General features: G+C 53.1%; 1 protein-coding gene across 5 annotated transcripts in view; it reads right to left on the reverse strand.

Annotated features, from left to right (window-relative positions):
* CSPP1 (centrosome and spindle pole associated protein 1) overlaps window positions 1–13,570 on the reverse strand; it is a 1,290,317-nt gene that overhangs the window by 313,515 nt on the left and 963,232 nt on the right. For all 5 annotated transcript variants that reach the window (XM_085605499.1, XM_085605497.1, XM_085605498.1 and 2 more), the window contains one exon: window positions 12,280–12,381. In XM_085605499.1, the coding sequence (XP_085461625.1) occupies window positions 12,280–12,381 (102 nt within the window). The remainder of the gene's footprint in view (window positions 1–12,279; window positions 12,382–13,570) is intronic.

Here is a 13,570-nt window from a genome sequence, read left to right on the forward strand (position 1 = left end):
CAAAAAATGGACGCAGGTGTGGAGCAAATGGAATGAATACCGAGGTAATATCTGTGTCCTGCCCAATGTCCCCTCTTCATCAGAACCATGTACACCATAAGAAATGTAATGTAAATGTAGTTTTGGAATGTATCACTGACCTCTGAAAAACGGTATTTGTCACATCGAACATTACTGTACTCAATGGCAACAGTAAACGTCGCATTTAAGTTGTTAATAAAAAGATTTGTATAAAAAAAAAAAAACCCCATTTTGAGTACCTCCAGAGGACAGAATGAAGAGCTGCAGGCCTTAGAATAAGATTGATTATTTCTAGCACCAGTGATGTTCAAGGTAATCATGTATTAATCTTGTGAGGAGCCACACATGAAGACCAATGAAAATGCAGGTCACCGTCTATCCCAAAAGAGATGCTATCTGTCTGGCAATAAGATGACTAAAGGTCTGATTTAGATCTCGGCAGACGGGTTACTCCGTCACAACGGTGAAAGATATGCCGCCCACCGAAATACAAAAATTCCAATATATCTTAGGTCATTCATATTTCGGCAGATGGAATATCTGTCGACGTTTTGATGGAGTAAAATGTCCGTCGAGATCTAAATCAGGCCCTAAGTGTCTAATGTCAAGGTTATTCTAATAAAAGATTAGTATCCCCGGGGTGTGGCCAAGCAGCATGGCCGACAGGACGTGAGCTCCACCGGCTCCCGATCACTTGACCCCAAAATCCTGAAAAGGCGATCCTGTCAGGGCCCCTGGGCCGACGGTTGGTGGGCACATCGACCCCCTACCACCTGGGGAGGGCCCCGGAGCGACGTGGAGCGGGAAGCTGGCGGTGACGCTGGAGTACAGCTCCTGCATTTGCAAGACCGGATACGGGACTACGGGAGACCGGGGTCTGGGGCCTACTCCCGGACGCCGGAGAAGCCGGAGCACGACATAAGGCGGAGATCCTGAGGCGGGGATGCCGCCGCCTTGACCGGAGAGACGTACATCCCCGAGACATCGCGGGAGGCCGCCCCGGGGGCACCGGGGGCCTCCGGTTTACCAGAGGACGAGTCGGAGAGTGGCGGAGCGGCTGGCGGGTCTGACCCGGCCTACTTCCATGGCGGGTGCGACATCCTGGTGAAGCGATTGGAAGGGAGGCTCGCGGACGGGAGCCTGCGCGAGACACTAGCGGCGCCGCCGGGGAACAGACCCTGCACTTACCAGCCGGGATACAGGACGACGTGAGGCCGGGGTCTGGGGCCTACTCCTGGAAGCCGGGGAAGGCGGGACCACACGAGACGATGGAGGTCCCGCGGTGAAGACACTGCCGCCTTGGCCGGAAGGAGGCTCTCCCTCAGGACATCACGGGGGGCCGGGACGGGCGCACAAGGGGCCTCCAGCCGGCCTGAGGCCGCGGCGGAGTGTGGCGGGACGGCTGGCGCGTCTGATCCGGCCCACCACCATACAGGGTACGGCAGCCTGGAGAAGAGATTGGAGGGGAGGCCCGCGGCCAGGAGCCTGTGTGTGTAGCGGGAGATGGTGTGGAGGGGCGGACCGGCCCGGACGGAGCAGCGGTGAGGACGGGCCCATGGCGGCGTGGGAGTAAAGGGCACCTGCATTGGACGGTGAGCGCTGGGAGTCCCGGACCCGTAACGCTGAGGGGTCCTGGGGAGCTGAGCTGCGACGGAGTCTGAGGCCTCGCTGTGGGGACGCTGGCGGTTCCCCTGTGCCGTGCTCTCACCGGCACGAACAGATTACCACTACGTCGGCCCCGGAATGGAGAGGCCCAGTGGGGGCTAGACGGCGGTGCCCGGACCGGCTGGGAGGGCATCGGCACCTCGGAGGTGAGAGTCTTGGACACTACGGGGGGAACGGGGCCTAGCAGTGAGCGGCGGAACACGCAGCGTGGCGCCGAAAGAGGGCGAGCACCCGACACTTACCCTGCCACCCAGTTGCCAACGCAGAGGGGACAGACGAGGGGAAGGAAACGGAGCACGGGCCGTGACTCCCGGGAGCGGAGGCGGGGTGAGTCAGTGAAACCCCGGGGACACCAAGCCAAAAGACCTCGCCTGAGCGCCTCGGACGGTCGGGGAAGGGGAGTGCATACCGACTTCAGGACCCTGGCACGGCCTAGTCACGGCCTTGGGCGATACAGGAGGCAACGGGGATGTCGACGGGTAAGATGTCTCGCTCAACGCAATCGAACACGATCACGCAATATGCCACACAGCGACAGCCATCCCAGCGGCTCACCCGGCAGACGGGCCACGGCGGAGGGGAGGACGACCCCGGGGAGCCCTCCCGAGCGGAGTTGCTGAAAGCGATACAGGGGTCCCACTCTGCGCTGGAGCGACAAATAGAAACGGTCTCAATTGATGTAAATTTGCTGAGGACGGACCTCCGGAAAGTGGCGGACAAAGTTGCGGATGCAGAAGGAAACATTGAGCAATTGCAGGGAGAGGTGACGACCCTCAAACAGACAGTCGCGCAACTCAGGGCTACGACAGGAGCCATGGAACGAAGGGCAGAAGATGCGGAAGGGAGGGCGCAACATCAGGGTCATTGGTGTGCCGGAACGCGTGGAGGCAGGGAACGCAGAGCGGTTCCTAGAACACTGGATTCGTACGAGTCTGTGCCCGAGGGGGCTGTCAGAGGTTTTCGTGATAGAGCGGGCACACAGAGCGCTGGTCCCGCCGCCAAGGCCGGGGGCTCCTCCACGGGCCATCATCGCCAAAATCCTTAATTACCGTGACAGGGACTGCATTCTAAAGGCGGCGAGGGAGGTGGCGAATCTTACGTATGAGAACAGCAAGATCTCAATTTACCCGGACTATACGCAGCAGGTGCAGGAGCAACGAAAGTCATTCTTGGGGGTTAAACAGAAGCTAAGGACGATGAACCTGCAATACATGCTGCTCTATCCCGCCAAACTGAAGGTACTGTCTCAGGGAAAAGCCCACTTCTTCGAGACCCCGGGAGAGGTCTGGGAATGGTTAGAGGCCCGGGGAGAAGATGTCCCACCGGGAGTGGAGAGAGGGCCCCCGTGGGGCGTGGGGCAGGCGGCCACAGCGGAAACGTCCCGCCAGGCGTAGGCATTTCTCGGAGCCGGTGGCGAGCCAGGATGGAAGCAGAGTTACAGTGGGAGCGGATGGGGGTCTGCAGTTGGGACCGGCGGGAGCAGAGGAGGGGCCGGAGCCTTTGCCAGTGCGCCCGGCGGGCCCCGAAGAAATCTTGGTCCCGGACACGCTGCTGGCCTCGGAGGGAGAGGTCCTGGCCGCAACCTTGGCGATACCGGAAACTGTGGGGGTTGGGACTCCTGTCCGGGGGGTGACGTCTTGAAGGGACATAGAGTCCAGGCGTGGGAAGAGTCTGGGAAAGGGCAGGACGCTAGCCGTGGTTGAGGTGCCCGCATTAGGTGGTGTGGGGCTGATGACTGGATCCAAGAGGGATTTACCGTTCCTGTGGCATTAGAGCAGCAGGGGAGGGAGGGAGGTAGGTGGGGGGACTGGGTGCTTAGTGGGGAATCGGTCAGGTCGCGCCTGAAATGCATGGTTGGTAACGGGGTCAGAACAGGGGTCGGGGCGGGGGGGGGGGGGGAGTGGCGGTTTGAGTGAGGGGGAATAGTTTGGTTGTGTGAATGGGGTGGCTGTGTACGTCCTGGCACCAGCGGGGTAAGGGCACATTGGCATGTTTGGTTGTTGCTGGTATAGTGCTCGCGGGAGGGGGGAGGGGGGTATTGTTGGGGGGGATGTTGGAGGGGAAAGTTGATGACGTCAGTTGTATTGCAGGTCAGGTACCAGAGGGGCCTACGCTGGGACACGTTGGCCGTGGCGGGGTGGAGTGATGAAGAGGTCTTGGGATACAAGTTTTTGAGCTGGAATGTGAGGGGGCTCGGCTCATGCACAAAGAGATACAGGGTCCTCTCCTTCCTTCGATGGCACAAAGTGTCGATACCGTGCCTCCAGGAGACCCATTTAGTGGATGAAGGGGCGCAGAAGTTGGGGAAAAAATGGCGGGGGCAGTTGTTTCATGCGTCCTTTTCTACATACGCCAGGGGGGTCCTGATTTGGGTGGCGCCGGGGGTGCCGTTCGCCATCCAATATGTGGAGGCGGACATCGAAGGCCGATACCTGCTCCTCCGGGCGCGATTAGATGGCAGGGAAATAGACCTTTTAAATTCATATGCGCCAAATATAGATGACCCCGCATTTTTTAGGGCCTTGCAGGACGTCTTGACTTATGATCTGGTGACCCCGATACTCTGGTGCGGAGATTTCAATTGTGTCCTGGATCCGGTACTGGACAGGGCGCCCCCTCGGCAGGGGACGAAACCACGTATGAATGACCAACTCAAAAAAGTGATGGAAAACTTAGGGGTGGTGGATGTTTGGCGCCAAAAGAACCCCACACAGAGGGTGTTCACCTGCTTCTCTCCCACGCACAACACCTATAGTCGGCTGGATCGGGTCTTGGTGGCGGATGAGAGGCGGGGTATGTCAGTGGAGGTCACACACCTGGCTCGCTTTTTATCGGATCACTCGCCAGTGGCGTGCGTGGTCCAGTGGGGACCTCCGGTGGTCCATCTTCGTACTTGGCTTCCGGCGGACCTCCTCCGGGACCAGGTGGGGAGGGCCCGTGTGGCGGCAGCCATAGGGGACTATGTGGACCTCAATTGGGGAACAGGAGACATTGCGGTGGCCACAAAATGGGAAGCCCTGAAGGCGGTGGTGAGGGGTGCATGTATGGGGCTCACCTACGGGGTCCGGAAACAGCTTCTCCGGGATCTACAAAAAGAGGAGGAGTTCCTCCGATAGATTCAGAGGGTGGGGGACCCCAATGCGGCGCAACAGCGGGAGGAAGGGGAGGCGCGGGCAAGGGTGCAGGACACCTTAGATAGATTGGACAAATTCACTCTGGGACAATATAGGCAGCTCCTCCATAGAGAGGGGGATAAATCGGGGCGGCTGTTGGCATGGATCCTGCGGAGAGAGCAGACCCCCGAGCGTATCGTGGCCCTGCGGGATTCCACCGGCCGAGTGGTGTACTCTGAACAGGAGATACTGGGGGTACTCCAGACTCATTTGCGGCAGGTGTACGAGGCGGCCCCAGATATCTCAGAGGCCCAATACTTGCCATACCTCCAAGGGCTGAGTTTGCTGACCCTGGCGGACTCGGATCGGGAAGGATTGGAGGAGGGCTTGTCATTGGCAGAGGTCCGCGGTGCGCTGGCCAGCTTGCCGCGTGCTAAATCGCCCGGCAGTGGTGGTTTCCCCTCGGAGTTCTACCAAGAGTTCCAGGATGAGTTGGCCCCGCTTCTGTTGCAAGTATTTCATGAGACGTTGGAGAGGGGTGACCTCCCACAGACCATGGCCCAAGGAGAAATTTGTATGATCCTCAAACCAGGGGGAGATAAGTATGATCCATCGTCCTACCGCCCGATCACCATGTTGAATACGGACGTCAAAGTCCTAACGAAATTGTTGGCCACTAGGCTGGCTCCACATATGGGGCATTTAGTGCACCAGGACCAATGTGGGTTCATCCCGGGGAGGAATACGGCAATGAATCTCAGACGCCTGAATCATATTCAGCATGAAGTGAGTGGTAGGGAAGAACGGACGGTATTGGTCTCTATTGATCTGGCCAAGGCGTTTGATACCGTGGATTGGGCATACTTGCAGGAGGTCCTTCGGAGGGTGGGCTTAGGGCCCAAATTTCGCCGGTGGATACAGATTTTATACAGCGCTCCGAGGGCGAGGGTGCGCCTGGGTGCAGCGGTATCGGGGGAGTGGCGGCTGGGACGGGGCACGAGACAGGGATGCCCCCTCTCGCCGCTACTTTTCGCGCTTGCAATTGAGCCGTTCGCAGTTACGATCCGGGCGGAAATGGAGCAATGGGGAATCCAGGTGGGGGATACGCGAAATGTAATATCGCTCTATGCAGATGATGCCTTGTTTTATCTGAGAGCACCGACAGAGGCGCTTCCAATCTTGCTGCACCACCTGGACCGTTTTGGGGAGGCGTCGGGCCTGAGAATCAACCGTAGTAAATCTCTTATCTTTTTTTTTTTTAAACGCACTTTATTGAGTTTTTATGCAAACATCCACGAAGTCCCATACAATATGCAGCAGCATAATCCCTGAGAAGCAATCAACAACCCCCCTCCAATGACACAGTGCATAATACAAGGATATACAAATCGTTCCAGAGCTGTGCGTCAAATAAACCAAAAATCTCCCCAACTAAGACCTATTGCGAACCACCATGAAAAATGAAAAGTCCCTCCCCCTCCCGCAGTCCCCACCAGCAACGCAGATATCCGTTTCCGACCTCATGCATCCCATACGTCGAGGATTAACTATGTGTCAAGCTGTGTGATGATCCCTTCTTGTTCCGGGGCTATCTCCCCAGCCAGGGCCTGCTCTTCGCTATCGTCCTGCGGCTCATAATCTCCTAGTGCCTGCACTAGCGCCTCCCATGCAGCCGCCGCCTCTAGTGCCTTATCATCGCTACGTCTGCGCGCCATCTGATAGCGCAGTGCACCCTCACTGGTGGCCCATTTGAGGAATTCACACTTCCATCTTTTACTGGTGGGACCCACGGACGCTTTCCACCGTTTCGTAATTAGTAAATCTCTTATCTTCCCGCTTTCGGGCTTTGATGCAGTGCCCTGCGAGGACCTGCCGGTGCTTGGGTTGCGCTGGGAACGAACAAGTTTCCGGTATTTAGGTATTCAAGTGGCAGCCACGGAGGGATTGGCGCTCGCATGGAACATAGACCGGGTGATTGCTTCACTTCGGCAGTCTGTGACGTTTTGGAACGCCCTGCCGCTCTCCCTAATGGGACGCTTAGCTGTAGCTAAGATGGTAATGCTGCCGAGGACATTGTACGTCTTCCAGAATACGCTGTGCCCTCTCACTCCTAGGGTCTTCCGGACCCTCAATTCGCTGCTGACATCCCTGCTCTGGGTGGGGGGACACAGTAGGGTGGCCCTCCGGACGGTCGTCCGCTCCTTTGCGGAGGGGGGATTGGAGGCCCCACGCTTCGACTTATATTATTATGCAGCGCAGCTTCTCCCAGCAGCCAGATGGTTTGCAGACACAGATGTGTGGGAGACGAGGGTATTGGCGGGAAGGGCCACAGCGAAGGAACTTCAATTGGCTTTGATGAGGGGGTCGGGAGCAGACGCTGCGTTGCCCTACGTGGTGAAACATACAGCACAGGTATGGCAGCGTTTTATCGAACGGGTCTTGGGTGCGGCGCCCTTCCATCGGGATTTACCAATCTGGATACTGGCCCCCATGGTGGAACTGGAACGCCAGATGTCCTACCGGGACTGGAAAGAGGGGGGTTGTGAGGTGCTGGCAGATCTGTACCCCACGGAAACCTTCCTGTCCTTTGAACAAGCGGAGGAATTTAATGGCCTTAGAGGGGGACAATATCTACATTATCAGGGACTGCGTGCGGTGGTGCGATCGGTCTGGCCGCAGTGCCCGGAGATACCTCCGATGACTCAGACCCTTCATGGAATGCTGACGTGCGGCCGGGGCCGCAGATTGATTGCGTTGCTATATGCGGCGATGAAACGCGACTCGGCTCCTCCGGAGCCTCCGGCGTGGGCGGCCTGGGAAGCGGACTTGGGAGAGCCATTAGATCAAGGGCAACGAACGTGAATCGGAGCCTTGACGAGGCGAGTATCCTGTAACGTGCGATTCAAGCTCACCCATTTTAACTTTATGCACCGCACCTATCTTACCCCGAAGTCGCTGAGTCGATTTGGAATGGGCAGGGGGGACAACTGCCCTCGGTGCGGCACAGCAGGGGCAGGATTCTTGCACTTGGCCTGGGATTGCCCGCTGGTGGAGAGGTTCGGGATTGGGGTGGTAAGCCGCGTCGCGGCCGCCACTGGCCTCCGGGTCCAGCGGACACCCCTACACTGCCTGTTGGCCCTGGTTCCCAAGCCGAGGAAACGGAAATTATCCTATAAATTGCTGCAGTTAATGCTAGTTTTGGCTAGGCGTAGGGTCGCGATTACCTGGATGGGGCGGAAAGCCCCGGAGCTTGACACATGGCTCAGGGATGTGCGGGAATGGACGCTGACGGAAGAAACGCATATGCAGTGTTCTAGGAGCTATGAAAAATTGCAGGAGGACCTTCTGGCGTGGCGAGTTCTGTGTATGGAAGGATTGGCGGTGGAGGGGCAGTTGTCACAGAGTGAGTCGGAGGGAACAAGTGAAGAGTTGTATTCCCCGCTACCCTCTGAGGGGGAGGGGGGAGGGGATGACGGCGAGGCTACTCCTGTATTGCACTGAGCTGGGCTGGGCCGGATTCTCACATGATATAGACTGTGACCTGTCTCACTCTGAGGCACTACATAAGTATATGTGTTTTGATTGGACCTATCTGTACTGCTCTTCACTGATGTCGGGGGAGGGGGGGGTAACGAGATTGTATGATTTAATACGAAAAATAAAGTTAAAAAAAAAAAAAAAAAGGATTAGTATCCCCAATATGAAGACTACAACTACACTACTGAAACACATGCATCCCAAGACAGTACAAGTGAATGTTGAGTTGCTGAGGTTTATCTGGAGTCAAAGATTCTACAGACTCTGGAAATTGCCTGAAAATTGTGTGTACCTTTCTGTTTTCACTTTGTATTCACTAGCCAATCGTCTACAAATAGCTAATTGAAAATATACATTTTACCGTGGTGAGGCATAATTCAGGCTGCCGGACCCCAATCACAAAATTGGAAGCCATCCCATATGGATAACTTCACTTTGCAAATCGGAAACTACTCAAATTGGATGCTGGTTTCTGCTCAATGGTTTACAACTCTAATTGTGTTCTCAAACTTCTGATGCATGGCAATCCAAATCGCAAAGAGAAGGGGGCACCCTTTTCATGCTCCTACCCCTCTACAATTCTGGGTGGGTCACAAATAGCACTATTAGCCCGCAAAGCCTTTTCTGATTCAGAAAGGGGCTTTAGTATACATTGTGACTTATAATTCTGCAGCTGCAAAGCCGGAGATTCGCAAAATCACATTATTAAGAGGTTAGCTACATTACTGGCCAAAGATGACCTTCATTATCCGCCTCCACGAATTATCACTAGGCATGATTTACATAAAATGTTACAATGACTCCCACTAGCAGGGCAGTAGCACTTGCTGCTCTCAACAAAACTGTCAAGGTATCACATACTCTAGTGTGCTACCAACGACCACTTGCAAAATATATTATTAGTCTGACCCCATCCGTCCCTTCTTTCCAGAGTCGGACCAATGAGTAGTGTTTTCACCCACCCAGCATACTGCGCAGCGTTAATCATTAGCCAATGACAGAAGCCACAAGCGTGTTGTGCAACAGGCCTCACTCGCAAATTAAAACTAAAAAGACTGTCTCGCAGTTCCAGTAAGTAATAACTTTGACCAGCATTATATTTGTCTACAAATTAAGCATTGAAATCGCTCATTATGCTAAATAACGTTTTCTAGTGTGTGGGGCCCACGGCTGCAGCTCTTCCTCCACTGCTGCTGGCTTTTAACTTTTGCAACAAAATAAATATTTTTAAAGTAAAAAACCAGCAGCAGTAGAGGAAGAACTGCAGCCATGGGCCCTACAAAATAAAACATTATTTTGCATAATGAGCTATTTTAATGCTTTGTAGACAAATATAACATTGAACGTTGGTACACAGCTGATGGCAGAAAAATGAGAACGTGCCACTCGAAGCAATTTTGCATTGAGTGGCACGTTCAGGTAGTCTTGTTTTTCTGCCATCAGCACACATTTTTTTCTGCAATGTTATAAAGTGAAACTAGAAGTCCCACAACGCAATGGGTTATTGCTAGTTTTTCAAAGCCTTGTAATGGCTAAAGGTAGCACACATTAGGGGGCCAAATTGCCGCTACTCAGCACAGCTCACCAAACTAGTCGCACCATAGTCTACAGACCCCCCGGACTCCGACCACAGTTCAGTGACTCCATCGCCAACTTCGTCAGCCCACATGCCCTCACCTCCACGGACTACATCCTCCTCGGGGACCTGAACTTTCATCTCAAGAACAACGACACCAACTCCACCACCCTGATCGACAACCTCGGACTCGGACTCAGACAACTCGTCACAACACCCACCCACTCCACCGGCCCCACCTTTGACCCCATTTTCTCCGCAAGCCCCCACGTCTCCTTCAACCACACCACTGAACTCCACTGGACTGACCATCGCTGCATCCACTTCACCTTCCGGAAACCCACCACGCACCACCACACCCAACAGATCCCTCGCCGCTGCTGGAGCAAAGTCACCAAAGACCAGCTAACCACCACCCTCGGCCGGAGCCCACCCGCTGACCCCACCATCGCTGCCCGTAACCTCAGACAGTGGATCGATGACTGCGACAACACCCTCACCCCGTTCAAGAAACCCAAGGCGAAAGACATGGACATGGTCATGGTAATGGAGAAAGCCACATTTACCAATAGGAAATGTCCCAAAAAATGGGGTAGTGTGTGGGGTAAATGGAACATATATAGGGGAAACATCTGCACCCCTCCAGTGGAGGACAGCGACTCGGACGAAGACGTGCGATACTAGTGGAGGCTTGTGTGCGCAAATGTAAAATTATATATTAATTGACTGTAACGATGTAACATCAAGAAGTGAAATTGTATGTACAGATCAATATTATTCAATAAAAAGGTTTTTTTTTTTTTAAAAGAAACCCAAGGCGGCCCCCAAGGACCTCAAGAACTTCTGGCCCATCTCCCTGCTCCCATTCCCGGCGAAGGTCATAGAGAAGACCATCAAACAACTGACCCGCTACCTCAAGGAGAATAGCATTCTGGACCCGTCCCAGTCTGGGTTCCGCAGCAACCACAGCACCGAAACTGCTCTAATCGCCGCCACCGATGACATCAGGGCCCTGCTAGACAACTGAGAAACCGCAGCCCTCATCCTCCTGGACCTGTCAGCCGCCTTCGACACGGTCTGCCACCGCACACTACGCACAGGACTCCACGACACCGGGATCCAAGAGAAGACCCTGGACTGGACCACCTCCTTCCTCTCCGGCAGAACACAGAGCGTCCGCCTCCCCCCCTTCCGCTCCGAAGCCACCGAGATCATCTGCGGTGTACCCCAGGGCTCATCGCTCAGCCCAACGCTGTTTAACATCTACATGGCTCCGCTCGCCCACGTCACCCGACTGCACGACCTCAACATAATCTCCTACGACTCGAGCATATTTAACCGATCAGCACCTTTAGCTTGCAAACACCTGCTGGCTGCCTTTAGAATATTCCATTTTGTGTTTTTCTTAAAATCTATTCAATTGAAGAGGTGTGTGCTTTGCAAAATGATGACTATATGTACACAATTTCTAGAATCCTTATCTTGGTTGTCTCATGTATAGATTGCTCTGGCAAATGCTCATACAGCATGTAATACAAAGTAGGCAGCAGAGAAGCTTGCAGTAAGCATGTAAAACAACCCTTTAAAGTTTGCTCAAGGTTGCCTCATCCTTTCACAAGGTGTGCATGTCACATTCACTTGAGAAGTTTGGAATGCCCCAATACCTACAAAGGAGCACACATTTAAAATGTATGCATCTGTGGTGTAAACATTAAGTTCATGAATCATATAGAGTTTTGATATGCTACTGATGATTAGTGACAGAGTGCCACTGGCAGAAATACGCTCCAGATTTTTTGAGAAGTATCGGTGTGTGTGTCAGACGACATCTCTCTTGTTATTAAGGTGCTTCCTCCAGATTTCATACAATGAAGTGACAAAGCCCACAGTTAGAAAGCACTATAAAGAGAAGTTATCACATTTTATGGCTGTAGTATTTTAACACTATATGAAGTGAATTGTCAGGCGCAGATGTTATTCACTTTTTTGCTCCAGAGTCAGAAGGCTCCCTTGCTGAAGTTCAGATCGGGTATTGCATCAAACTTTCAGCAGTGCCAGTTGAGAATGTAGGTGGGGTCAATAAAGTAAGTGGGTGTAGGAAGTGAATGGAGCTGTAGGAAGTGAATGGAGCTGGGGAAAGTGGGTGTGGCCTCCGACAAACATTCGAGCACCTGGACATCATATTTTACAACTTAAGCGCTGACGTGCACTGTCTGAGCAAACATGTTCAATCAGACAATATTACTTTGCAGACAATCAGATTTTGCCCCATAGTCAATTTTCTCAGTATGTTTGGAGTTAACTTACCCACTCTTCAAACATAAACGTGCTATTACAAACATATATAAGTTTAAGAAAAAAACTTACTTGAGCAGGAGTAGTTATCCTTCTCTCTGTGGTTGGGGGCCTCTGTGGTCTAGCGGAAGGCCTTCTCTGCAGTGTGGGTATCACCGGAGAGGGTTGCCTGGGCTGTTTTAAAGGAAATGTGATTGAAAAATTAGAAAAATAGCATTCTAATTACAAAATAGCACCTCTAATCCAAAAATACTTTGTAAATGCAATAAGAACGTGAAAAACTGTTTGATTGAATAAATCAAACTAGTGGGTGCTCCAGACTGTACAGATCTATCCTTTGTCAGTAAGTGCAGGCTCTTTTGACAAAAGGAGCCATCAAGGGGGTGCCCGCACCAGAGGTAGGGTGCGGTTGTTATACCCAGCTCTTTCTGGTGCTAAAAAAGGACAGAGGCCTCCTCCCTATATTAGATCTGCGCCGCTAAACTTCTTTCTGAGGGAAGAGAAACTCAAGATGCTCATGTTTGCTCAGGTTCTGTCTGACCTATATCCTGGATGGTAACACTGGACCTGCAGGACACGTAATTTCAAATCCCAGTCCTGCCATCCCACAGGCGCTACCAGAAAGGGTTACTTGTCAGCTACTTTGGCATTTCTGCATCTGCCGGACAACCTTCCCTGTTCAAGTCACCAGTTGTTACTCATTTTTTTGATGCCCCAATGGGTCCATAACTTGGTCCTTACTTACCTCATATTTTCCCTTTGAGGCCGTGCATAGCTGCTCCCTGTGGATCTGACCATCAAAATGTTTCCCTTGTGGCCATTACATCAGCCAGGATGGTCATTGAGTTTCAGGCTTTGTCGGTACACTCTCCATACACCAATGGCTTACATGACCAACTGGTCCTTTGGATGCATGCCTTCCTTCTCCTAAAGATGGTTACCCCCGTTCATATTGGCCAGATCATTACCCTGCCTGTTGTCTTTGCCTCGCCTCATCCTTCCAAGCAGGAGGAGAGACTCCATTGTTTGGACTCTTTGCAGATCTTTATCCTTCTATATCAATCATACCAAAGACCGTCGGGTGGATGATCAATTCTTCACTGGGTTCACCAGAGTGAAGAAGTGCAAGGCCATGAAGAAACAAACCATCTCTTGAATAACTGTACAAAACATAAAAATCTGCTATGCATTGGCGAAGAACCAACTACCGCCAGGGCTTGGTGGGCTCAGCGCGCAGGGTACCTGTCTTGGATATCTGGCAAGCTGCCATGTGAACTTCCCCTCCACACGTTCACAATTCACTACTGCTTCGACAGTCAGGCCTGTCACGACAGGCATTTTCACCTGATCGGCCTACAGGACT

Source organism: Triturus cristatus, chromosome 5_1 (assembly GCF_964204655.1).
Source record: "Triturus cristatus chromosome 5_1, aTriCri1.1, whole genome shotgun sequence".
Taxonomy (NCBI): Eukaryota; Metazoa; Chordata; class Amphibia; order Caudata; family Salamandridae; genus Triturus; species Triturus cristatus.